This window comes from Hydractinia symbiolongicarpus, chromosome 10 (genome assembly GCF_029227915.1).
Source record: "Hydractinia symbiolongicarpus strain clone_291-10 chromosome 10, HSymV2.1, whole genome shotgun sequence".
NCBI classification, from domain to species: Eukaryota; Metazoa; Cnidaria; class Hydrozoa; order Anthoathecata; family Hydractiniidae; genus Hydractinia; species Hydractinia symbiolongicarpus.
Genome location: NC_079884.1, coordinates 22191370 through 22218405, shown reverse-complemented (window position 1 = coordinate 22218405; position 27036 = coordinate 22191370). Strand labels below are relative to the sequence as shown.

General features: G+C 32.7%; 1 protein-coding gene across 1 annotated transcript; it reads right to left on the bottom strand.

Annotated features, from left to right (window-relative positions):
• Nucleotides 1-981: 981 nt before the first annotated feature.
• LOC130612326 (ATP-binding cassette sub-family A member 2-like) lies at nt 982-24393 on the bottom strand. Its single transcript, XM_057433633.1, has 40 exons — nt 24066-24393; nt 23900-23993; nt 23707-23821; nt 23219-23361; nt 22945-23069; nt 22422-22769; nt 22231-22332; nt 18769-18831; nt 18320-18670; nt 17321-18090; nt 16446-16668; nt 15843-16181; nt 15382-15708; nt 14762-15003; nt 14294-14374; nt 13974-14170; nt 13699-13866; nt 13141-13364; nt 13003-13048; nt 12012-12231; nt 10968-11855; nt 10466-10571; nt 10243-10354; nt 9700-9760; nt 9154-9328; nt 8673-8788; nt 8343-8490; nt 8075-8198; nt 7734-7866; nt 6932-7052; nt 6729-6800; nt 6536-6642; nt 5849-5990; nt 5351-5485; nt 4887-4993; nt 4414-4506; nt 4177-4282; nt 3440-3577; nt 2954-3214; nt 982-2628 (listed from the first exon to the last, which is right to left on the bottom strand). Exons 1-40 carry the CDS (start codon nt 24129-24131, stop codon nt 2605-2607), a joined length of 7413 nt encoding a protein of 2470 aa, XP_057289616.1. The 5' UTR covers nt 24132-24393; the 3' UTR covers nt 982-2604.
• Between the last annotated feature and the right edge of the window lie 2643 nt (nt 24394-27036).

Sequence of the window (27036 nt, the reverse complement as noted above, 5' to 3'; positions counted from 1 at the left end):
TGTCGTTTTCGAATTTCTGATCTAATACCAACATAGGTTATCAATCTTCTATTTACATGTTTATTTTCTGCAAAACGTAAACAAGAAAATATAGGAGAAAGTCCCTGTTTTTGCTGGTGTGTATAAACGCATCAATTCTGAGCGGTAATTTTCGCGCGTATTTATTTTTCGCGCAAAAACCGCATAGCGCACTTTACAGATTCTTGCGTGAATTAGTACGTGCGAACGGAAAACCATACTGAAACCTCTCCATTGCAGATACCATCGAGACCACAAAATGTTAGGTTTTTGCTAAATTGGCCTAAACTTGTGTGCACCCGATCTCATTGTCTTGAGAGTTTCGTTTTGGAAGAAAAATGAGGCTAAAGCTTGTATATTGTAAACATGCCAGAAAGATTCAAGATTTTCGTACAAGTTTTTTATTATAGCCCTAAAAAGCAAAAAACAGGCGAAAACATAAAAAAATGAAAACTGAATATCCCTCAAGCCTTGGTGAATATCTTTTTGAAGTTTTTTGAAAGTATAGGTATTTTAATTATACACAGTTAGTTATATGTCTAAAATGGCTTTGTGTAATTATACCCTTAGTTCGTAGCTGTTCTTTTAACGCTAAAAACAGGGTATTTCATCTTACCACTCACATAACCCATAAGGCAACGTTAAATTTTTAAATTTCTTCCTCCGATAAATAAAACGTAAGCATACTTAAGACTTGTGTTTTTTGACTGAGCATATCCCAGCCTAATTTCTAATTTTTATTTGCTTATAAAAAACATGACTTTAACGAGGTCAGTTCTAGAGCTTAATGTAAATTGAGTTATTGAAAGGTGTCCAATGCATAGAGGCTTTATTTTGAGTGCTTGATCGTCATTTCATTCGTTCCTAAGAAAAGTGTCTGCTGTAGGAGGGATGTCCGCTACAAAGTATGTTTGCTGTAAAAGAGTTTTCACTGTAGATGGATACAAGTCAAGAATGAAACCGTTTGAAGATTAACAAAATTTTCACTTAAAATAAGTTACATTTTAAATTATTAAACTCTAACAAATAAATAAACAAATTTCACATTTCACCTCGTACCCAGTTTTTTTTTTACTTCCTAGGTACATATAGTTTGAAAAATCGTGATATGAATATAATTTAATATATTTTATAGTAATAAAAGTATTTCTTTAGAACTTAAATCTTCTGAAAAAGAAAACAACAGAAAAAGAACAAACAACAAGGTTAGCTATATCCGTTGTTTTTTTTACGTTTCAGAAAGACCGCCGGTTTAAATTTTTATTTCACTTTTTAGAGAGAATTTAGAAAAGAAAACAGTAAAGCAATTTGCCTTGATAAAAAGTTAAAAAATCAAACATAAAAATAAATTTACAAATGGGTGTAAAACTTAAAAACAGAAAACAAAACAAAACCATCGCATGTCAACAAACACACAACATCACGTGACCATCCCGTAAAATAAGAAAATATTGAACATTGAGTGTTATTGACAACAACAGCACTAAAGTCGGGCGTCTTTAGAACTCTGCATTGCCTTTTGCTTTTCAAGAGAAGACAAAATAGTAACAAATACTTTAACAAAAAATGTAAATCGAACTGGTCAATAAGGAAACGTATTCGAAAATAACTTTTTTTCGGAGAATTAAGAATACTAGTCAGTTACCCGTGAAAAAATCCACGGGTTCGCCCGTCCTTTTTATACCGCATCACGTTCGTCTAGCTACTTGCGCAGCTAAGCTACCATTTCGCGTAACAGACAGACAGACAGACAGATGTAAACGGGTATTATAATACAGATAGGCAATAAAATGTCATACAGCCATCTATTTATCTTGTTGTCTGGTGCCTAACCTTTAAACCCAACCAACTGCGCAATAAAAGAAAAATCCGAAATCGTGTAGAAAATTGTCCAAGTCAGGACGACATGCCAGCGCATTCAGAAACTATGTTCCACAGTTCACAAAAGTCGCAACAACAATAATAAAAATAATAACACCAACAACTTTAATAATAATAAAATGAGGCGGGTACATGGGTGCGTGGATGGTGAAACATAACCTCTCTCAACACGATTCGTAAAGTGCATAAAATACGAAATGTGTCGTTTCTATATATAAATAATATACTATTTTTTAAGTTTGAATGAACTAAAATAAATTAGAAAATAGCACCTTCTTTTCACCTTTCAAGCTAACAAAGTTGCAAGAGCGCCAGATTTAAGGAAACCTTAAAATCGAAGGATGCTGTCACTATGCAAAATATATTAAGACATCAGGCTAAAAATATACGAAAAAATACACACCCATATCGTCCCCAGCCTACGTTTTATTTATAAAAATGTGATATTTATTTATGGAAATCTAGCAGGCTGGGAACAATCTTTTGTCGTTTTTACAAAAATATATGTATAAAAAGGTGACAAGAAAAAAGACGAAATGCATTCCGAAGATACACCAAGCCATGGATGCAGTGCTAAACATTCCAAACAGGGCGCCAAACGATAGTAAACGTCTTATACGACGCGCCAAACGAGTAATAAACGTCTTATACGACGCGCCAAACGAGTAATAAACGTCTTATACGACGCGCCAAACAAAATATGTACTAAACGTTTAAAGCCAGCCTTGTCTAAATATATAAAAAAAACAAGTCAAAACGGTGGTATATATCTGCCCAGGTAGCTATTTCGAAAGAAATGGACGGATTTAAAAGAGGAAATGTTTTCAAATGATGCGATTTGGTTAAAGGCGTGTTATTTGGCATATGCGTTGGTACCTGAAAGAAGTGGAAAATGGAATGTTCGTGATATTTTAACACGCATTCGTATTCCGGTCTTGATATAACTAGTGTGAAATTTTATATGAAATGTGAATTTCAATTTCAGAAAGAGATGTACAAAAAATAAATACAAAAATAATCAAATGAACAAAATAAATGAAAGAAAAGAACGTACTGTTTCTTCAGGAAATAAAAATGAATCAACATCTTCCAACGCTACTTCATCTTCGTTTTCTCCTATGCTTCCACTTGCCTCGGATGGAATTCGAAGAAGTTCTGTAGAATTCTTACTTCTCTTTCTGCTTGGAAGCGCTCGTTTCATTTTCCGCCATTTTGTTTTTAAAGATAACATTCTTGAGCTGTTGGTTGCTTGCATAAAAGAGGGATCGTTCTGCAAAGTATTATCAGTTTGATATTTAGCAAAGTTGACAAACACCTATAAATAAAATCAACGAATTTGTTGTGAAAACAGAATGAGTACAAAAAATTGAAAATATAAAAAATCTTATTCATGAAAATATTCGAATTCGTGCAATAAAGAAACTCTGCCTCATTCCTTTTCTCCATAACACAAAAGACCGTCTATTCGAATATCGATCGAATGTTTGTGTAATAGAAATATAGTTGATAACTGCTAAAGCAATTTTACATATTCACTCACATTATCCAGAGAGGTTTGGCTGACTGAATAATCTTCGATTTCCAAATCTACGCACACTTCTTCCATCTTGGCGAAAATCTGAGCAAGTGAGATATTGTCGGACAGGATTTGAAATTGTGCAAAGTTATGGTGACACTCCTGTGAAAACAAGAAGAAGAAATATTCGAATATTTTTTATATGTGAACAACTAAATTTCGCGATAAAAAAAAAATTGATGACACTTCGTATCTCAATTTCTGCCGTTACTTAAGGGCTTTCACGTAGGAGGCATAAAATTAATGCTGAACATAAAATTCATAGTAGATCGAAAGAAAGAAATTACATAACGTAAATCCATTTCCAAAAAGGAAAATAAAAGTAGAATTTTTGCAGGAATTACATCTCGCGAAATTCGCAATTAGCTAGTTTTCCAATAATATTCGCTGAAACTAAATTTCGCAAAATTGATGCAAACACGAGAAATTCGCGAAAATTAATTCTCCGGAAAATTAATTTCCATAAGGTACATTCGGTTGATTGCTTCCTCTATGTAACCCGTAGCAGTTGCAATGCTTTGTACCCTACAAAACATTAACAAACAAACAAGATAAAATTGACAAAATTCTAGGAAAACTTCGGCTACAAAATCAGAGATGCCCCGATGGCATGGAAAAATCACCCTTGCGCAATTTGCAGTGCATTAAAATGTAGTAACAACAACGCTTGACATCAATAATAGACACTGTGAAATACGTACCTTTAATATACAATCTTCGAAAGCTTCCAACATAAAATTCATCACTGGAGTCATGTCCGGTTGATTTCCCTTCACTCTAACTACAACAATGTACCCATCACCAAACCTAAAAAATGAAGACGGTGTTATTTTACTAAACATTGAAACCGGATCCTATAGAACACTTAAGCGGTACATTGAATTCCTAGTATTTTATTGAATTGTTCTTCAAACAAAAAAACAAAACAAAAACACAACCTGTTTTTAATATGCTGTGTGCTACCGATACATTGAAATTGTCCATTCACCATGATGGCAAGTCTTGTGCACAATGCCTCACATTCTTCCATGCTAAGATTGAAAAAGGTGACAAAAACATTAGTCCTTGTTATAAACCAACGACACAATTTTGTAGTTTTGACTTGAATTACGAACTACTTTATACATTAGGATTTACAAAACAGCTCTGACAATCCAAAATAGATAGCAGTTATACCGTTACCAAAATATTAATTTCAGCTTTAAAGAAATTAAAAATTGTTTGATTAGTTAAAGAAGTTTTACAAGAAACAACCCCTCTGTCTGATTGCATAAGTAAAAATGAGAGAAGTCTCTCTTTTAAAGCGTAAAACATTTTTTTTTAATCCAAATTGTTGGTTGCTCACTATGAAGTCGTGCTTGCATTATTTTAAAATTCTTGTTTAGCGAACGAATAAAAAAACACTTTCTACCTGTGCGAAGTCAACACAACAGATCGCGTTCCTTGTTGTATAATACTCAGGATAACATTCCATAAAAAACGACGTGCACCAGGATCCATTCCAGTGGTCGGTTCGTCCTGCAGTAGACACAATAGTAGAGGTACATTGAAAGGATTTTGATTAAGTCAATATTCGCTAAATTTGCGTAATTTTTTTGAAAAGCTTCTGATTTAGCTACATAGAACTATATAAAAGTCTTAAAAAGCGGGTACAATTCGAGAAAAATATCGTTACATTCTCGCACAATATTGGGGCTTGCTAACTCCACGAAAATTAGTTTTTCGCGAAAAATATTTTTTAAAAGATTTATCAGATTCAGATAGATTTATCGCTAAAATAAATTCTAGCTAACACTAATCCCCTTAAAACAACAACAACAACAGTAAAAATTACGATCAGAAGATACCAAATAAGCTAAGGCTGAAATATCACACCATGAAGATAATTGAAGGATTTCCGATAAGAGCAATTGCGGCGGAAAGTTTTCTTTTGTTTCCACCACTGTATGTTCTCGATGGTTTCTTCGCATAACGAGATAATGCCATCTTCTTTATCAGCCACGAACACAACTAAAAAATCATCACACCTGATTATACTGCAACGTATGGCTGTAGAGTTTATAACAAAACAGTTTTAAAGGTATAAATTGAGACCGAGTCCAATAACGTGATTGGGGCTAAAATGTGTCCTTCTCGCAAAAGCACCGTATAATTTTGTTAATGTTCGTTTGATTATCACAAACGAACAATAAATCTTTAATAAAACTTATCTTTTGCGAAGTAAAAAGTTAGTTTTCTTGTTCGTGTAACACTCATAAAAAATGTTTTGGGAGTACACCTTTTTGCGCATTTGAAAATAGTAGGCACGTTAGGGGAGCAATTATCGGCAGAAACCCAGCTAACTTGCATGCAAACACTCCAGTTAAAACATACCTCTTTAATTTCTAGCTCAGGTATTCCTTTCAAACGAGCGTACAAATATATATGTTCTTCAGCAGTTAAATGATCAATCAACGCGTCAAACTGTGGGCAATAACCAATCAACTTTTGTAATTGAAGCAGGTCACGAACAACACTTAAAAATCAAAGCAATATTTTTTACGATACACACTCACCAATGTCGTTTCGTTTACGCTGTTTTACATGTTTTTTACGCTGTTTTACGTGTTATACCGTACCGTATTTTTTCTATTATTTCCTCTGCGTAATTAGCATTTCAACCTTAGAAATAAAGGCGGGTTTGGTAGAAGGAGGAAATATTAAAGAGACGGATTATCTTTTTAAAGCATTGATTTGGGTTAGTATAATTTTTATCGAAAAAAAAAATTTTTTTTTTATAAAAATCACGGAATATGATGCGCAAAAAACAAAAAACTACTTTAATCGAAATTCTAACTCGCAAGCATTCGAAATTGCTGTACAATGTTACTTACATCGTTGTGCGGCAGAAATTTAAAGAACGTAGATACAATACAGACTTGATTACAATTACAGCAAGTAAGATTATTGAAGAGACGAGAATAGTAGAGTAAATACGGTGTTCATATAAATATGTGAGAAGTACTGGGAACAAGTACAGTTGTGAAGTTTTCTCAACACGAAAATATCAAGCATGTCTACCTTCTATTCTCGATGAAACCTTCACCAGCCGTCACACTAGCATCACCAGTCAACATCTTGAAGGTGGTTGTTTTGCCTGCGCCATTAACACCAAGTAAACCAAAACACTAAAATAGTTTATTGGAAGCGTTAATTTCAAAATACTTAGCAACAGCAGGTCCCGCAGAGATACATTAAGCACAAAATTCAGTACCTCTCCTTTAGAAACACCTAAAGTCAATCGGTTTACAGCTAAGTGTTTTCCTGTTTTCTTTGAATTGTATATCTAAAACAAAAAAGTTGATGGAAGATTCATTCGCTATAAAATACACGTTTAAACTTATCACACAGCTGCTGCTACAATCCCCCCCCCCCCCCCCAATTCATATTTACAAGCAAGAACCTTAGTAATAATACCTTAGTAAGGTTTTCTAAACGCAGCAGATCATCGTCAGCACCCCCACTGAGAACACGTTGCCTTTCATCAGCGACATCCGAGTCTTCACCTTCTACTGCATCATCCATCACTGTCACATTCCTATGAACGAATACAAGGTTTGTTTACTTAGAAAACGCAGAGTAATTACATTTCCTCTGCTGTAGCTATTACTGGTTTGTTTTGTAAAATTGTTAATAAAACAGAGAAAGAACGTTCAGTTGATTTTTTCTAAAAGGCGTTCTATCTGTTCACTTATCGTCAAGGTATACGACTGCATTTTTCGTTCTAAGTTTTAAATTAATAGAAATCAATTTTCCCCCTTGAGAAAAAGATGTTTTTCGTTTTGCCATGAAATATAAGTTTGTTTTTATGGCAGCGTATTAAAAAAGGCGTAACAAGAAAGAACAACTAAAAAAAAGAAGGAGTTCCACTGTTATTAGTTTTATGTATTTAAATTCTACCAATATTCAAGAAAAAAAAAGGCGCGCTGAAAAAATCGCGTGGGTTCACTTTGTTGAGAGAAGCTCAGAAGCATGTTTTTACGTCGAGTCAGCGGTAATTTCACTTCAATGCGCATTTTGGTGGAAAAAAAGCTTTTTTCACTTAAGCGAAATATGCAGTTGTATGGAAACGTAGTCAGTTAATAAAATTATATCGCATTTGTTATTTGCAGCTTTAATATTTCGGGCGTAGTTAACACTGTTACAAACAAACATACGGACAAAGACTATTATTATAGAGACTTAACAAATTAAGAAGAATTACAAACTTTTAACGTACTTTCGCTTTATTGTGCATCTGTACTCAATAAGCAGCGTGATGAGAAAAAATAGAAATCCTTCAGATAACATGCACACCAAACTTCTTAGCACAATGTCCCATTCAAATGGAGATCTAACCTTATCAGATTGACCTAAACAAGATAACACAAGATCCATAAGTAGTGAATAAGGTACATGACAAATGATATTCCGGAAGTAAATAATAATTTAAAACAGAAAATCAATCACTCCAGGAACTGCGTAAAGATGCTTTACATTAGCAACAGAAAAAATCAACAGCAGTTTTCCTCCATTTTCTTTCATTTAAACATACCAATTAATTAAATCTAACATACTCACCAATCTGCACGTGTACGATGTTCATAAGTTCGTTATAAGCAAGATCCATCAAACCTCTTCCAAGACAATAGTTAGGAAAGATGAGTGAACCTAACCTCACAACATGGAACGCCATAGTCAGTTGCTGGAATAAAAGCCGATAATACAGTAAAAAAATGACATTGTAATAAAATATAAAATCGTATTCCAGTACACTGAGAAAACACAAGAATATAGCGGTCCAAATTTAATATCAGAGCGGCAGTAAAAGAAATAGTATTAAACCTACCGGATCATTTGGAAACAACTGCAATATCGATGTGGTAACAGTACATGTTATACCAAGAAAGAGGTTCATTAGAATCAACACCACATAAGCTGTACTTGCTTCCTTGAACAGGAACGATGCTGGATACATCATTGGTGTGATTGACCATCTAGAAAAAAAAATTACTTCTCAAGCGAAAAGTCTAGTTCATATGGAAGACCCTTAAAGGTACCATTCACAAGTTTATTTAAATACTTACTTCAGAGATTGTTTACATAAAAAAACATGTGTTTCCAAGGTTAAAGTTAGGCAATAAAAACCTTTTAACGTTTTTGACAATAAAGTACTTACCCATAACATATAAACAGTGCACAAACAGCTGGAAAATTCGTGTGCGATGCATACGCAGGAACATTAAAGATATGGAAGATTACCATACATGCCATTGCTGGTATCAAAAAGTTTAACTAAACAAAGACAAATGATGGAATTTAGAATCTCTTATTATTATTACTATTATTTACCCAGGATAGCCTCTTCAGTTGCCAATAGAACTGTTATCAAAGGGGGTCCTAGTGTGTTTAAAGCTCTCATTGGACCTACGAAAGGCGTGCAAGCACAACAACCGCTCAACAAGACCACCGTATAAGATATCACTCCTATTCTTATGTTGAACGTTACGCAGAAAGGATCGATTCATACTTTTATAGTCTCTGGTCTAACTTGGCCAGTGTTTGAACCCAAGACCTTCCGTACTGGAGGCAAACGCTCTACCACAAGGCCGCCAGTTGCAACATCACAATAAAATTCAAGATAATAGTATAGTACTTACAAAATCCCACACATAATTTGACAGCCAGTACAACACTGGGTTAACACCGCTAACAAATTGAATATGTTTCGCTTTTGTTGTTCTCTCCATGACAAGAAACACGACGAAACTGGCAGGGACAAATGACATAGCAATGATGACGAAGATAGCGATAATAGTGTCTGTTCCTTGTTTTCTATAACATAAAACAAACACGTTACAGCATTAGTCGATCTGCAAGTACTGAAGTAAATTAAATCTTATAAACATATTTCCACAGCAGGATCAGTCAAAGAAAACTTAATAAAATGATGGTACCCATTAAAAAATACAAAACAGAGTTTTTGTTAAACATTTCCTAACTTCTCGTCAAGCCACTCTCTTAGAAATAATATAAATAATAAAAATAAAAAGTAATAAAAAGTAATGAACATTTTGTAACTGTACATATCAAAATATTCCTTTACTCTTTTTGCCATTCTTCTTATTTCACATCCTCTTTCAGTCTTGCTGCTTTTTTAAAAATTGTTCTAATAAAAAAGTTTGCCATATCGATAGAAAACTTACATTGAGTCAAGATTTAATACATTTTTGGTAACGTTCAATGGATGTGTTATAGCAGTGATTCCTAAACAAAGTCATAATAAATATAACAGTTAATTTCGTGCAACCTCTATATGGAGTAGGCTTTTTTTAGTTTGCGAGATGCGCGAATTTAAGATAAATATCATTAAAGCGAAACTCATTTCTAAGATCCAGTTTTTCGGAGTGAATATTTAACATTTAAGTAATTTAGTAAAATTCATCTTGAAACGTTTCTATTTTCACATAACTACATTCACTTTTTTCACAAAATATGTAGCTATATATTTCTCCCGCCATTTTTTAAACGTCGGTAAAATTGTCAATTTCAATTTACTCTCCTACAGAATTCCTTTTCTCATTGTTATTAAAAAATGTTAACTAAAACACCTCAATGGAGAGCAGAATTTTGATAAAAAATTCGTCAGAAATTAAATAAACTTTTTTGTTAAGCATTTTGTATTCGGGTTAGATTGGTTTTTTCTGGTGTTAAAATCTTCAAGGTAATATAAACATGTTTATTCTTACCGTATGCAGCGGGGTCACCCATTTCGGGAGTGATGGACGCTCTCAAAATTGCATTATCCATAGCATTAATAAAAGCTGGCATAGCATGAAATCCTCGATTACTAAACCAAACCTACATATATGACGATGTCGATGAAAAAATATAAACAATGCAACATATCAAGAAATGAATTTTAAAAACTAAAGTAGTCAGTTGTTTATAACGTTATTAAAAGTTTAATACCCTTGCAGAATCACGAAGAAAAAGTTTTCGGACTTCGAGATGTGGAGAGTTTTTGATTTGAACAGGAACAGCTTCTTGTTCATCACCAAATGTTAACGCGCCGTATCTAAGAGAGAAAAAAAACCCCGGAAGGTCAGAGTCAAATTTTCTTTTCTCTTTTTTTGTGGGGTTTTCACAGTGATATTTTGATTATTATGCTCTCTATAAAATTAGCAAATTTGGTTGCTTAAAATTTACACAATAGCCCCGAAATTTCCCAAGTTCTTCAGATTTAAATAAAAAAATATTTGTATTACGCTATATTTTTTGCATGCTAGAATCGTTTTTCTAAGATTACAACAAAAAAAAATTTATAAAAAGCCATTAGTGATATAAAGAAAATTTCTTAAGATAATACATTTGCATGCTTGTAGGAAGAAGTAATCAAAAAAGTTTTATAAAACATTTCCCCGTTTTTTAAGTTTTACTGTACTGATGTGGGTTTTAATGTTAAATAACACACCTCTGCCTCTTGTACATAAAGTTTGTGTTCTGCAGATACTTCTGAAAGTTCTTCTGTGTTACGTTTATTAATGTATCCAAGGTAACAGTGGTAAATTCTTTGGTGTTTCTTTCCACAGTATCATCACAATGCCACTGCGAGCGCTCACAGTAACAACTCTCTCTTCTTTCACTATGTGTTAAATTTTGTACGAATCTTCTTGGGCGTGGAATTTCATATTTTTTACCAACTTGCTGTGAACAAAATTTATCAAAGTAAGCTGATAAATTTCTTCTTAAATCTCTTACTGACATAGCATGAGTGAATGTCATATTGGAATCTCGTAAAACACAATCACTGCCGACACCTGATGCCAAATTAAAAGTATTTTCCATTTTTTCAGGCATATTAAAAGCACCTTTTTTGTTGTTGTTAAACGGTATATAATAGGGCGGAGGGTGAAACATTGATGGTGATAAAGTAAGAGGCGGGTAAAGTTGGTCTTTCGGTTGAGATAACGCAACAGTCATGGCAATGGAAATAAATATACCCGGCAGTAATATATGTGTTAGTAACCCTTTGATGTTTCTTCGACTGTGATGGAAACGTTTTATCAATAACCCGTAAAATTGTTGCCACCTCCGCATGTTAGCGTTGACAGTTTTTGTTCCACCGGCATGACACTGCCATGCCTCGCTACCCACTGCATGCATTTTTGCAACTCCAGATGGAACTCGTTTGTGCTTCGACACTTTCTTTATCGTTTCCGGTGTATTGGTATCGTTGGCTGTGAGTGAAAATGTCAAATCACTAGAAAGAGATCGGCGGTGACCGCAAAAGCCTCCTGATGCTGTACGTCGATGGGCACAAACAGGTGGAGCAGCTTGGTGTCTTCTGCTGTGCAGTTTGCTATAACGAATAAAATACTGTGATGGAACTAAACAAAGCGAAAAAGTTAAAATACCTAAAGTATACAGAAAAAAATACAGAAAGAAACAGATATAAATATCGATATTATAGTTTAGGTTTGGAGCATTTTACACCAATGAAATAATAGATGACAACCTGTCAATTAAATCAGTTGAAAATGACCTTCTGTGACCAGGTTTCTTTTCAATTAAAAACTTGGTAGGTATGCTTGTGATAGTATCGGTGTCAGACAGTGGAGAACTTATTGTCTGAGGTGAGGTCGGTGATTGAAGTGGTGGTATAAGAGGTTCTTCTGAAGGTGATTGAACTGTTGGAAGGATTTCATCAATAGTACCAACAAGCTCATTAGGTTCATCTAAAAAAAATATAAGACCAGTAATTAGTGTTTTTGTAAACTTGATATAAAATTACTGTAAAATCATAAATATAGGCCTATCTAGATAAAAGTCCCCCTTGGATAAAGGTCCTTATATTTGTAACTAACAAAAATTACATCTCTTATATATTTTGCATAGCCTTCTTCTTTGGCTTTTGGTCCATAGACGAAGGTTGCATGGAATACCTATGCCTACATCCAATACTAATTTTTTTTCAGAGGTATTTTGTGGTGATTCAGTAACATTAGCTTCCTATGACAGTACCTGCCCATATCTGAGGCAAGTATCGGGGACGATTGTTTTAGAAGCCCGATTATGTTAGAAGACATCAAGATATCATTTATAATTTTGCACCTGATGGGGGTACATTTCCAACTAAACGATTCATTCAGCAAAGACAATTTAATAGGAAAAAATGTCTTTATTCATTGAGACATTTCGATACTACAACAACCTTTTATTCTAAGATGTAAAATCTATCCTGGTTTATAAGCCCTTCTCGTTAATAGCCACACTGGATTATGGGCCCACATAAAGTATCTGACTGAAAGCTTATATATTTTAGATTGTTTGTATCGAGGGTTTATTTCGGTATGATAGATTGAGAAGACATTTTAATAAGCTACTGTAAACACCAAACACAATGAAAACTATTTCTTATTAAGTTTAGGTATCTACAACTTTGTAAATAACAATCAGATGTATAAAAAAGATTGTGAAAAGGATTTGTTTTCACTGCATATACCCACCTACATCTTCACCAACTACAGTAGCTTCTGTTACTTTTAGAAAAACCTAAATATATATAAAGACAATGTCAGTATGTTCTCTCATGTCAATGCATAATAAAAATACTACAAATAACAATATGAAAAAACATTATATACCTCTTCCAGAGTTGTGTCTTGTAAACCAAAACTTTTGCAACCAAGCTGTTGCTTATTTTCTTCCAACCCCTCAAACAGTTTTCGCAACATTCCTTTTCTTTCCTTTCCCTTGTCAGGTAGAATGTATGACAGTTCGTATTGTGTTTCGCAAATCTTTTGTGCTGATGGTATAAATCCTTTTATAAACTTTGTAATAGCTTCTGTTGAAATCTTATTAAGTGTATCTACAACAAATAATAAATATAATAAACAAACAAACAAACAAACAAACAAACAAACAAACAAACAAACAAACAAACAGACAAACAAACAAACAAACAAACAAACAAATAAATAAATAAAGACATTGTTTGTTTCTTTAAATGTTTACATTTTTCATAAACTTCCAAACAATCCGCTCTTTACTCCGTTAAGAATGCTAGCAGTAACAACGATGACAATGTGAAACAAGACCATTCTGGATAGCAAAAAGGTGGTGCTTCGTATTTTTATATTTACAACACTAGCAACTAAAACCAGTTTAGCACAAGAATAGCAAAATACGAAAAAATGACATACCTTTTTTGGTTTCTTTGACCAAAGTTAAATGATATCCATCTCCGAATTTCGTTTTTAAAAACAAGGAGGAGCCACAACAACGTAATTTCCCATGCGATATAATTGCTATTCGGTCACCCAAAATGTCCGCCTCGTCCATGAAATGTGTTGATAGAAGTATCGTTCTTCCTGGAAAATCAATGTTAAATAATAACACTGCAAATTGAGACTAATGGTTTCTGTCATTCTCGAATGTTACATCGAAAAGTAAGAGATAATACTGCAACAACATATACCTTCTTTGTATTTCGCTAATAATTCCCAGATTGCTCTCCTAGCAAATGGATCCACCCCTGCCGTCGGTTCATCCAGTATTACTGTTTTGGATCCACCAACAAATGCCATTGCTACTGATAACTTTCTCTTCATACCACCTGACAAGGTATCAACGAAACTCTTTCTTTTTTCTGGCAGTCCTACATCTTCTAATATCCTACAAAAATAATAAAACAATTATGTAAAAGCCTTGATTTTGAATTCCCAAGAAAAGGTTACTAGGAAATATAAAATTTCATGATTAAGCAGCTGACATTGTGTACAACTGAATCTGACTTACCTATTAGTTTCCTCCTCGACCTGCTTGACTGGCATTCCTTTCAACCGTGCGTAAAACCACAAATGCTCCTCCACGGTTAATCTATTAAAAGTACAGAGTACTGTTTGCATTTGAAACTATCAAATATAAAAAAATCGAAACATGGACTTTGGGAAGAAGTAAGAAATGTTTCCACAATAAAAATGTTTTGTACTAAAACAGTATTGAAAATGCTTATTTTTGGAAGATTTTTCAATGTTACGTACAAGATTATGTACAATGAAGGAGGCCCGTCTAGCAAACAAAGCTAGCTCACCGCTATATATAAAAAAGGCTTTTAAACTGGTGTACCCATTGTGAGCACTTGTATTGGAAAAAAAAAAGCTCTAACAAACGTAACATCTTTGTTAATTCATCTAAACTACCTGAAGAACAGATTAAGAATAAATTGTTACATACTGTAACAATCACTTGAACATAACCACTCACTTGCTGTATAATACATTGTGTTGTGGACACAGTCCTAGACTTCGTCTAATCTTATCCATGTCTTTGTGTATATCATTACCATAGATATAAGCAGTTCCCGAAGTAGATGGGAATAGTCCAGTTAACAAAGACATTGTGGTTGTTTTCCCTGCTCCATTGTGTCCAAGAAAAGAGGTGATTTGACTTTCATACAAGTTTAATGAAAGATGATCAACTGCTGGCGGACTTCCTTTCTTATAAACCTGAATTAAAATAAGATCATTTAGCTTGATTTGGACTCTGAAACAAGTATTACCATAGTATATAGGGAAGTTTATAGTGAACTGGTATTTTATTGCAATCTCCTTGTGAATCATCTACTTTAATTAAAAAGATCAATCGCAAAAACAAAGTTTCTGCAACCAAATGGGTTGGTTCCACATCTTAATTTTTTCAACACATTTGAAAAGAAAACAATAACATTTGGAATAATAAATAGAGAAATTTGGTTTTTTATGCCAGCTAGGTTTAATCCAATGCCACCTACCTTTAATCCAAGATACAATAAATGATTTCAAACTCATTCATAAAATTAAAACAGCACGCTGTAAAACATTAATAACTACACAAAATTTACATACCTTTACTAAATTATCGATAAAAACACCCAATTGTAAATGTATTGGTTCACTTTCAACTGCCAACAATGCAGGTGTATTTGGTTGGTCTATATTCGTTTGTGAATGACCTCTTACTCGTCTATATGACTTAAAGCAATCAACATCAGGACTCCAATTAACGTTTGGACCTAACCAATATGATGGCTGAAAAGGAAAATACCATGGCCTTGGAATGCCATATACACCAGGGTGAATTGCTTCAATATACCAAACAAGTATTGCATATAGAAATGTATCAACAATCAACATTTTAAAAACTTGTGCCAGATTAAAAGTATCGTTTTCCAGCTAAAAAAAAGAAAGAAGTAATTAAGTTCGGAAAAACATAACAAGCAGATACTAAAATTAAATAAATCTCTAATTAAAAGTTAATTGTTAATGATATAGAAATTTGGTAATAAATCTTTAAGCACTTTACTTACAGGGCTGGAGGCAATATTGTACCACTGCACACCAATGCCATTTTGTTCATGCAATGCAAAATATCGAGCACCCAATCCAAATGCTGTGGTGGAAAATAAACTCGCAATTGTTTTGAAATTAAATCCAATATTTCCGTGACCAATTCCTCTTTCTTGTATAGATATAAACACATAGGGCATGTAGGTTACAAAGTATATGATGCCTCCACATGCTGCAGCCAACTTTGCTTTCGAAAAGAAAATGCTTATAAGAAAACAGAAGTTTATTGTAGCCACTGCAGCTAACAATAGAAATATCAGGATAATCAACGGATTGCTATTCTTCAATATCGAACCAACCTAAAAAACCAAAAAGGGAAAATTTATTTGAAAACACTAGTGTTACTTTGTAAGCTTTGTTCATTGTAATTTTCCTAAAAAAATGCATAAAAGCAGTCAAAACAAGGCACTTATAACCCAGAGATTGTTCTACCTCTATTACATGAGAGTTAAAGATGTGATTTTATGCAATACACTTTGCTACATACATATTTAGTTACACTACTATAATGACTTACTCTTCTATTTAAAAACTAAGGAGTAAGATAAACATATATACAGCACCTTCAATACAATAGTCAACAAAACTACTACAAGGATCATAGTAGTGGCACTTGTTATAAACCACGACGTCCAATGCACCGCATTACTTAAACCCATCATTTTCATAACTTCTTTCAATCGTTGTTCTTTCTCGTGAACGATACATTGAACGAGGATTGCAACAGAATAGATAAACGATACAACAACACACAATGGCATAATGTATTGTATGACAAACATGAAACTAAATAAAAATAAATCTTTTGATACTGTCTGTTGTTTTGTAACTAAGGTTACAAAAAATGAAATGGTTTGTGCTTTTGCAGTATATACATAGTTTTGGTTGTTGTTATAGAAAAAACATAATTGCAACTGCATAACAAAGTTGTAAACAAGTGCCTTACTATCTCTGCTATGTAATGTAATCATGAGATTTAATCCACAATTAAAAAAAACTTAGCGCTTTTATTTTTCCTTGTAGCTTATTTCATTACTTGATAGGGAAATCATTATATTTCAAAGCAGTGGTCATGAAGTTAGATTTGGACCAACTAATTTTATTTAGGCATGGAGTTACGTAGATTTTTTCTCTTCTTAAAAATTCATTAGGAAAAACTATTCATGTATTATACATTGTTTCTTTTTAATTTGCTATATATAAATGTAATTATTTTACCAAAATTCCTTATAGCACTTACGATGGATTTATCCAAAAAGCTTATGCATTTTTTTAATTTTTTTAACCGAATAATGTTTTAAAATATGTTTAAAGATAAGTGTATTTAAACAAATATCTAGTTTTATTTAAATCAAGTTTTAAGATATTAAAATTTTAACTTTTTTGGCTTGCACAGATCAGCAATTTAAAACACTTCAGTGAAATAAGAACAACATACTCATCACTTAAATAGCATGGATATGGCAACTCTTGAACATATAAACCTGGCGAAGTAACGTTTGTTCCAGTCATAACATCAATCATTGCTCGTTCTAACTGATCCTGCATCCAAGCAAAACCATAATAAAAATAATTAGCTCTCCCTACAAAAGGACTAGGTGTCCAATATGAAGAGCGGACATCTTGTGTAGCAGGAAGCAGTCGACCATCCATTCTTATACGATAAAATATATGTTTAGGTAAAGAGCCGTCTTCTTTAATATTATCAAACACAACTGCAGACAAAATCGGTTTTTGTGGTTTGTTTGAAGACGTTACATTGTTAATGTATTTTACCATAGCTGTCTCATTTGGAAAACCGTAAAATATATCAAGTTTCATGGGTGCTAACACTGCCTTCCAGCCTTTTGCCATGTAATCAATAGATTTCAATTGCATCACCACAGAATTATGTCCATCAGCTTGGGTCAACATTGCATTTATAATGTTCTTTATGTGCGCTTTTGTAAAATTTGTATAATACTTTATGGTCTGGTTATGTTCCAAAAGAAATTCTCTTAACTTTTCAGGCGAATGTTCTAATATATCATTGCTTATGTTAAAAGGTTTATCATACATAAAAGGAAATTTATCAACAGACACTAATAGGTCTTTTAAGGTCTCTTGAGTTTTGTTCAACATCAGTTGTGATTGAAAAGATTGGGACATTGATAACCATTTTGTTCCAATTTTCTTTGTTTGTTTTAATAAGTCCAACAAATGACCAGACTATAAATGAGTTAAAAAAGTTCAAAACAATACAAAAATTGCCATCATAGATTTACCAAGACTTTTCAGATGCAGCAACTTGTTACACTTTCTACAAAACTAAGAAAAATTGCAGAGCTTCAAAAGCTTCTTCTCATAGAGGAACCATTGTAACCAAGCAAATGACGTGCTAAAAGTCATAAAAAAACAACAATAAAAAAAACTGAATAAAATCAAATAAAAAATTTACCTTGTTCATAACTTCATCAGCTGCAGTTCCATTAGGTGAATAAAGGATCATTGGGTCATGCGTTAGAGTGTAAAGCATAACTTTTAAAGCCCTAGTTGATTCACCAACGCCATCCAACATTTCAGGAATAGAGTTTCCAGTTTCTTTTGTCTTGTCCTCACTTTTACTATTTCGTGGAGTACCACATAAAACAGGTGCTAATACATTCCACATGTCATTTGCATTCGATCTTAGTTGGTGTGGTCGAGATTTATGTTTCCTACTGTCAACTTTCGTCAGATTTAAATGAAGGTCCTTTGCAAGCTTAGACAATTTCATGAAAGCATCTTCGAGGTTACTTAGCTTTGTTAACTGCAAAGAGAAACAAAATGTTAGTCACCTGGTTATCTTGTCAGTAACTTTTGATACACTTTAAATAATAATTTCATTAATTATACAGAATTACTTACATCGTCACGTATTTTGGTAGCTCGATTCATATATTCTTCCATGGTGGGACCAACAACACGTATCTAGGAAAGCAGAAAATTGTATGAAAAATATAAATCAACATGTAGTATCAGAAGTCTTAAATAAATTTAATGCAAGTGGACACATATGTGAATATATATTCAAATGCCTTTTTATTAAGATTTCAAACAAACTCAAATTAACAGAATCTGATTGTATTATAACATAAGGCCTCATATTATTACAAGCAGTAAACAATTTAGTAAAGGCCCTTTGTTGTAATGCATTGAAGAGTTGGAAAAAAATATTTGGTTATTTCAAGAAAAATGACCTGTGTACTCCCTATTGGAAAAGGGACAGCAATGGTTGCGTATGGACAGGCTTAGACATCAAGTAAATAGCATACCTGAAAACCTTACAGGACACAGAATCCAGGATCCTATACGAAAGCCAGGACCCTAAAGGATGACCCAGGACCCAGAACTCTATAGGACAACCCAGGAGCCAGGACCCTAAGGGAGAACCCAGAACCCTGAAGGACAACCTAATTTTAACATAAGTACATCTATATTATAATACTCGTATACATCTGTCTATCACGCAGAGGTATTGCAAGTAGTAGGGCGCAGGCTATGCAGTATAAAAAGGATAGGCGAATCTATTGATTTTTCCACAACTACCAACTAGTATGTATATAAAACTTATAATGAAGATGAGTTAATGATATTTCATTTATTCATACTCTTTATAAATAGACACAATCTATACTTTGTTTCATATGCCTTCCTTGGCCATCAAAGAACAGAAGACAAGTTTAAGATGAGAAGATGTCACAAGCGTAAAAAATTACATTTCCTATAAAAAACAGTTTTTAAAAAATGTAGTCCTAGTAGACCCATTGAAATTTCATAAAAATATCTTTTTAATAATTTTGATCAAAGGCTAACCATGTATAATTTTTGACCATATTAAATGTGTCTACAAAATTGTTACTTAAAAATAAAAAGATGTCTTCATTGTTGTGAACCACTTCAGTACACTTTAACCACAACTAATTTTTAGTGTGAAAAGTAGGTACAATGAACACTGTTTTATAAGACTTGAGGATATTTGACTTCAGGCTGAGATGTTCTTATTCTTTTTACATACTTAACCTGAAGTTGTTCTAACATTGTTCCCATTTTTTAGCCATTCGTAGCCTCATCGTTCTTAGAAAATTGTTCTAATAAAAAAATTGTATCAGGTTTTGCGCAATTTACAGGTAATATCAAACCATGCAATGACACCCACCCACCCACAATGACCCTAACTACGCACAATGAATTCTTGAATTCGTTTTATAAAACCAAAATCAAAAATATAAGTAAACATGTAAAAATATTAATTCATGTAATAGCGATCCTTCGCTCCACCATGACTTCTTGCGTCGTAATTGTTATTTCCTTCTCAAATTTAAGTACTTTTTTTGTGCATTGCGAAATTATTCATATTTTTTTCATGTTTAATGGCAATGATGAAAAAATTTTTTTCATGAAACATGGTGGATGTGATAGTGATCACCAATAGTCCTCTCAAAACGGAAAATGAAAACACTAGGATTTCACAAATCAGCTATTATACTGCATTGAATATCTATGCTGCTTTAAAAGTTTTGTTTTTCAAAAATAGGCACAGCGAATATGTAAAGTTCAAAAAGACATGTTTAAAGGAATTCTAAAAAAAATTAAAAATTTTGTAAAAAATATTATTTAGAAAAGAAGAATGGAATTTCACGAAAACATAATATTGAGAATTCCCTCCATTTCTGCCATTCACGGGATTAAAATCACACAAAATTGATTAAGTTTTGCAATTGGAATCTACAAAAATTGAAGCATTTTTCTGGCCTAAAATTTATGAAATCTCTAAGTTATTTTTAAAAATATAATTTTTAAGGTAAGTTGGAGTTGCAGCTGTCTCAAGCTATTTCGGGTGATGTGTAACAGAGGGAAAGTCTATTTATGAGTCATTGGAGTTAAACAAGAATGAATCGGGGTGATTAGAGGGTCAATGGGGTTGGTTGTGTGTCATTGGTGGATAATCTGGGGTTGTTGTATGGTTTATTATTAACCATGTAATCTTACTCATTTTAAAGACCGGTTTCTTAGGTGCTTATCTAGTGTAACTGCTTTATACGCTTTCCATGGACCACTCTATAAGAATATATTAACGAGAACCTGAGGTATAAAATGATGCTGGACTTATGATAGGAGTTAAAAAGCTCTCTTCGTTCTCAAGATATTCACATTTAAAGAATTTTAGATTTAATTATGCTGCATAAATTATGTTATATTTAAGTAATAGTAAATTTTCAGAGAGATGTGCATTCAAACTTTATCAATGCATAGATATTACAAAGGTGAAATGATTAACATAATTGTTTTTCCTGAAAAGAAATTTTCTTGCTGAGTCCAGGCCTCTTATTTTGTTGCTGACGACCTCATAACTTAGGATCTGCATGTCGGGTTCCCTTTAAGATTAAATTAGGCAAATAGTTAAGAATATCCTAGGAATATACTCATCTTGAAATTTTGTTTGCACCCTACCATTGTTGAATTAAACTGTTTAAACAACAGCACCTGTTGATTTTACAACAAATTGCATTATAGGATCTTTCAATCTTAACTGTGCTAGGAATATGCTAAGAATAAATCAGAATGATTTTGCACAGAAGTTAAGAATATCCATTCTGAAATATAAACACTTTCTTTTTCACCATAGACTCACTGACATTTACAATCAGCTCAGATATTGATATTAAAAAAATAAACGTTGGAAATATTGACTAAATCAATTCTAGCTTCTTCGAGTCAAAGTTGAGCTCTTTTCATATGATTATTTTTCTCCACCTTACTTTTTTATTCTTTTGGTAGTTAATAAAAACACAATACACCTCCTATCAAACCTTGCGTAATAAAATTTGGTAGGATAGAGTAAAACTAACCTTACATCTTAAAAAATCTAAAAATATTTAGATTAGACTAAAATGTTTAAGTTTCAGTAGCCTCTTTATATGTTTTATTAGACAGAATCATATTATTTCACATTTCTTAATAAGGTTCCAGATATTTGATAGGAATGACACCAAGATCTTAAATGCTAATTGGATCTCATGCACATCCAGCATGAGTATCAAAATTATATCCAGCATAAAATACTAAAATATATTACTTCAAATAAAATAATGTAAAAACATTAGGTCCTCCTTTAGGGTCCTGAGTTCTCCTATAGAGTTCTGAGTCCTGGTTTTCTGATATGCTCAATTTTTCATCATGTTTATAAAGAAAGTACAAGCGTTTTTAAAGCTATTGTAGCAACCCTACAATAGAACATATACCAAATAGAAACAACAGTCAAGCAATTAATGCACAAGTGCAACAATCTTCCGATACTATTTATTGTATTAGTAAACTGTGCCTTACCTTCTGTGTCATAAGGTTCCAGTTGAATGAAAGTTTTAACTCATCAGTTAATATCTTTACTTCTGTTTTATTTAAGTTACATAAGAATGCTTGCAATTGGTGCTAAAAAATACAGAATGTAAACATAAACACAATGCTGGAATGTTGTTGGGTAAGTAAGATGGCACTCAGAAAAAAATAAAGGTACTAACACTATCATTTCTATTGCCACTTGGTAAAATTAATAATTTTGAAAAAACTTGTACACTGCATGATAGGTTATGAATTTCAACTGGGTTAAGATATTCTTTCCTAAAAAAATCTTCGACTTCCTTCCAATTTATTTTACTTGGTCTTACACCAGGCACATTTCCAAAGGTTGCCAGCAGACCTAACCACGTTGCTCCTTTGAAGAGAGATGTTGGATCAAACATGGCTTGAAATATAATACTTTGCTGTAGCTCTTTCATTTCTTCTGATGTTGGTAAACCATAAATTTGAATACTGTGCAAAATACTGTTTAATAAGTTTTCATTCTTTTCAAGCAAAATTGTAGACACCTAAAACAATAGAATACAAAAAATTAATTTTACAAAAATAAAGTAAACAAAACAATAATAAAATAAAACAAGTTAGTAAATTTATTTATTCCACAAGCCAGCATTTTCAAAACAATAACAGAATCAGGAACAAGCAGTAGCAAAATAAGGAACAATAATATAATGTTTTTCTCACTTCAGAACCATTAAATGTTGACTTCATCAAATCAGTCATCAAATTTTGTGGCATTGATAAATTGTTTAATAAAAAAGTTTTCAGTAATGTCCCATTTTTCGTAAGTACATCAGTCAGCTTGAAGTCTAAAAATGAATTTATGTTTAAAACTGAATTTGATTCATGATATATTTTAATCTGTGCAATTGACAAAAGCATTCCACTATCATAAACTAATCTGACAAATTAAGAACTATCGAGAGTTGATAAACTTGACCTTCATCAAGAATCTAACCTTGAATTTGTCGTTTATGTTTAGAAAACATTTGATCAGAATTAAATTTAATAAAATCATCTTGCAAGTTTTTTAAATCCACAACAGCGTTAAATACTGGGGTGTTAGCCACTTCTCCAACATCTTCTAATATTTTATACACACTATAAGAGAATATTACACAAATTATCAATAAACAAATTAAGAGCAATATGTAACAAAATTAAGCAAAGCCTTAATTTCGAAATAACAAGTAGTTATCAAAGTATCACATTACAGTGATTGGACCATTGCTACCATTGTGAAAAAGCCATTTTAGCAATTAATATTTTATGTTAATACGAAGATGTCTGTCTGTCTGTGACTAAAAATACCGAACAAGGTCAAAATCCTGCTGTCTAAAGGAGATCTTTTTTCCACTTAAAAAAGCCTAATTTTCCTTAATACAAGTCAGTTTGCAAAGACTATCAGTTTAAAGAACAAAACCATTAAATTAGAAGCATTTTCACCTAGCCTTCGGATAATGTCTATAGCCATCACTACCAATTACTGAACCACTTGTGCAAAACGACTGAAGCAGAGGAATAATCCCTGCTGATGGTAATGCATCTGGATACCATGTCACTATAAAAATATACAAATGATTATGAATCACTTGTATCACTTTTTTTTAAAAAAAATAAATAATATAAAGTCACTTACATGCTGACCTTTTCAAAGGCGGTTGGTGATTTCTTATAGAAACCAGAATAAGAAATAACACCAAAGGAACAATAAGTTCGAGGCCAAGTATAAACTATAAAAAATATGAGAAAATCAACATCAAGTTTTTAGTGAACAAACAAACATACGAAAAGAAAATTCTTACTGGAGATCTTTTCTTTAACGTATAATTTTTCCAAAGTAACAATCGTAGCTGATGAAAAAATGCCATTGTGCTCAAAATTCCAGCTTCTGAGTGTAAAACAAAGTTTTGTTCATGACAATGGAAATAACATATGCAGGCCTGCACAGATCTCTCTTGAAAAAGTAGATATGGCTTTGCTTCATTATTTATTCATAATTTAATGTCTATAATATTAATAATGACAGTGGAATAAAATTATTAATGTCACTGAATATAGAAGAGATAAAAATTAAATGTACCACTAACAAATAATCGCGTAGTGAGATTTAAAACTTGCATAATGACAACACAAAAAGACTCCTTAGAAACATCAAAATTTAACACAAAAAGACCCTTTGGAAATATCAAAATTTAACCTAATGAAGTCTATACAACAACATTAGTTATCTCTATAATGGTAGCCTTATTCAGTCAATATAGTTGTCCTGTTAGCAAACCCTGGTCTGAGTAATTACTTGAAATTACTTGAAGTATACCACAGCCAGAAATCTGAGGACCAGCAAGCCTGTGGATTTTTCCATGGGAAACAAATTGTTATTAAAAAAAGGATATAGCCTTTCCACTTGTAGAATCCACATAGGGAATTATTTAAAAATTCCTATGGCAAAATAAATAAATTATGATACAATTTTAGAAAAACGAGGAAAATGCACAAAATATATTCACTTCATGCTGTGTTGTGTTTGATGACCTGATCAACATAATTCCATCTTGTAAACAAGGTTGTACATACTTCTTAAAAATTCAAAAACTTGAAAGTATTTGCGGAAGAATTAAAAAAGGTTTTTTTTGTTTTTTAGAAAATTCACAAAAGCGTATAATCCCCCAAAATTAAAGTCACACTTGAAATGCAGAAGTTTTTTCTGCAAAATGAAAAAGTTTTGTAGTAAAGTTGAACTGTAAAAGTATCTTCTTCAAACACCTCCTTCCCTAAGATTACATTGTAATAGCAGTAATATTTTAGACTCAACATCTGAAGAAAACTCCCGCAACAGCAACTATTATACTAAATGTTTACATAGGATAGACTTAACAGCAAAATTTGTACCATGCAATGTTATTTAAATTACATAAATAAAAAAAACATAAGAAAGAAAATAAAAGCAGATAAAACTATGTACAAATTTAGAAAAGTTAATTTGTCCAAATGCATATTTTTAAAGCTTTTTGGAAGAGGATCAAAATGGACTGCCATCAATAACCTACCTCAAACTTACCTTTCCAAAGGCTTATCAGAATTTCACACTGCAGCAATGATTGCCTGGTCATAAACAAGAAACCTTTATACGCTAATAAAAAAAATTGTTATCAATTGTTATAGAAAAAATGTCAGATAGTAAAGATAGTTTCATACATTTAAAAATCTTCAAAAAAAAAACTGTTAATAATTAACCATTTGAATACTTCATTATAACATAAGAAAGGATACTAGAAACAATATAATTAGATAACAGCTGTTTAAATGTCACTCAACGTTTGTAAAATTACAGCTAATTGCTTACACACACAATTTGTGCTTAACTTCTCTTACAGCAGCTGAACAATCAAGTTATAACGTGAACACATTCAAAATAGGAAGGTCAGACCTACAGCTGTCATTTGAAACAAGATCCATAATCAAAAAAGAAAGTAAAACTTTGTGCAACCTGATCAATTTTCTGTCCTGTTTCCACACGAATATTTTAACATTTTGAATTTTCACATCCACTGTGCTATCAAACAAAGCTGCTTTCTTTTTCTTAACTATATTAATTAATATAACTTGAGATCCGCAAGTAATGATAACTAATTGATTAAACGTGTGTATGTATATTTAAGAGTACATACATAAGATCTGAAAGTTATAATAAACAAGTTTATGTGCAGTAATACAGATTTTTTAAACTTAAATAAATTGCAAACATAAACACAAAACTCAATCACATTCTTCACATGCATATATAACTTAAAAACCTGCAAAAGATTTTTTCAAAAAAATTAATAATTTTTATAACAAAATTATATTATATATACAATAAGAGACTAAGGTTAATTGCTGTAGTTCCCAATAAAAACACAAACTTAGAGTAGAAAATTTATTTCAATTTTGTAAGAATAAACTGAGGATAATTTGGCGGAATCGGGTGAGGATGCTAGGCTGAAGAGAAGATATGTCTCAAGCTCACGTGCGTGTTCCCAATAAATTCGCTCTTCTCCACTACATCCGGAGCTCTTCTCCTAGTAGTGTTCGCTCTTCTCCACTACATCCGGAGCTCTTCTCCTAGTAGTGTTTTCTGGCTTAACTAATCTCTCAATCACATCCGGAGCTCCTCTCCTGTGATTCCATTTCCTCTATCATACCTCACAAGAACCTACTCTTTATGAGCTCTAGCTTCTTTTGCATTTCACACCTGTTATTAACCTCTTGGTGCACCACCTCTGACTGTCAGCGCCGCATGCCCCTGCTGTTATTTCCCCAGTCATCTGTCCTGCTCGCGTGGTGCACCGTCGTTCATCTCCTCGCACCTGTACTGAATTCACCATACTCTTCCAGGGGTACACGCACATCTCTACACTTTGTGGCTGCCCAGGGCAGCCCAGCACCCCCAAATTCCCCAAATGAAAATTCATTATCTATGAGGCAATATTTTTGACAAGAACTACGACGAGATCATTCAACATGCCATAACAGGCTTAACAAATAGACATGAAAAAGAAAACTACATGCAAGTGCCTATAAATTAGCCTTTTACAATTCGGGTAATAAAATCCCCATTGATAAAACGAACAATGAGCCAGCCTTAGCCCCCCGAAATAACAGGTAATTTCTTAAAGCTTTTACTGAGCAAAATTTGTGTTCAATTATAGCAAAACGAATTGTGACACCTTTCCTAAATGGGGCTGTTTTGGATGCCTTTATGTTAAATGTAAATAGCAGTTCTGAAAATAGAAG

Bases quoted from the DNA above. Each gene is read 5' to 3' on its own strand.
- LOC130612326 (XM_057433633.1), bottom strand. From the start codon at position 24,131: ATGGCATTTTTTCATCAGCTACGATTGTTACTTTGGAAAAATTATACG. The intron at 18,832-22,230 runs GTAAGGCACAGT...CTGCTTTCCTAG, and splicing joins GGAACCTTATGACACAGAAG to ATACGTGTTGTTGGTCCCAC. The intron at 10,572-10,967 runs GTGTGTTATTTA...TTTCTCTCTTAG, and splicing joins TTTATGTACAAGAGGCAGAG to ATACGGCGCGTTAACATTTG.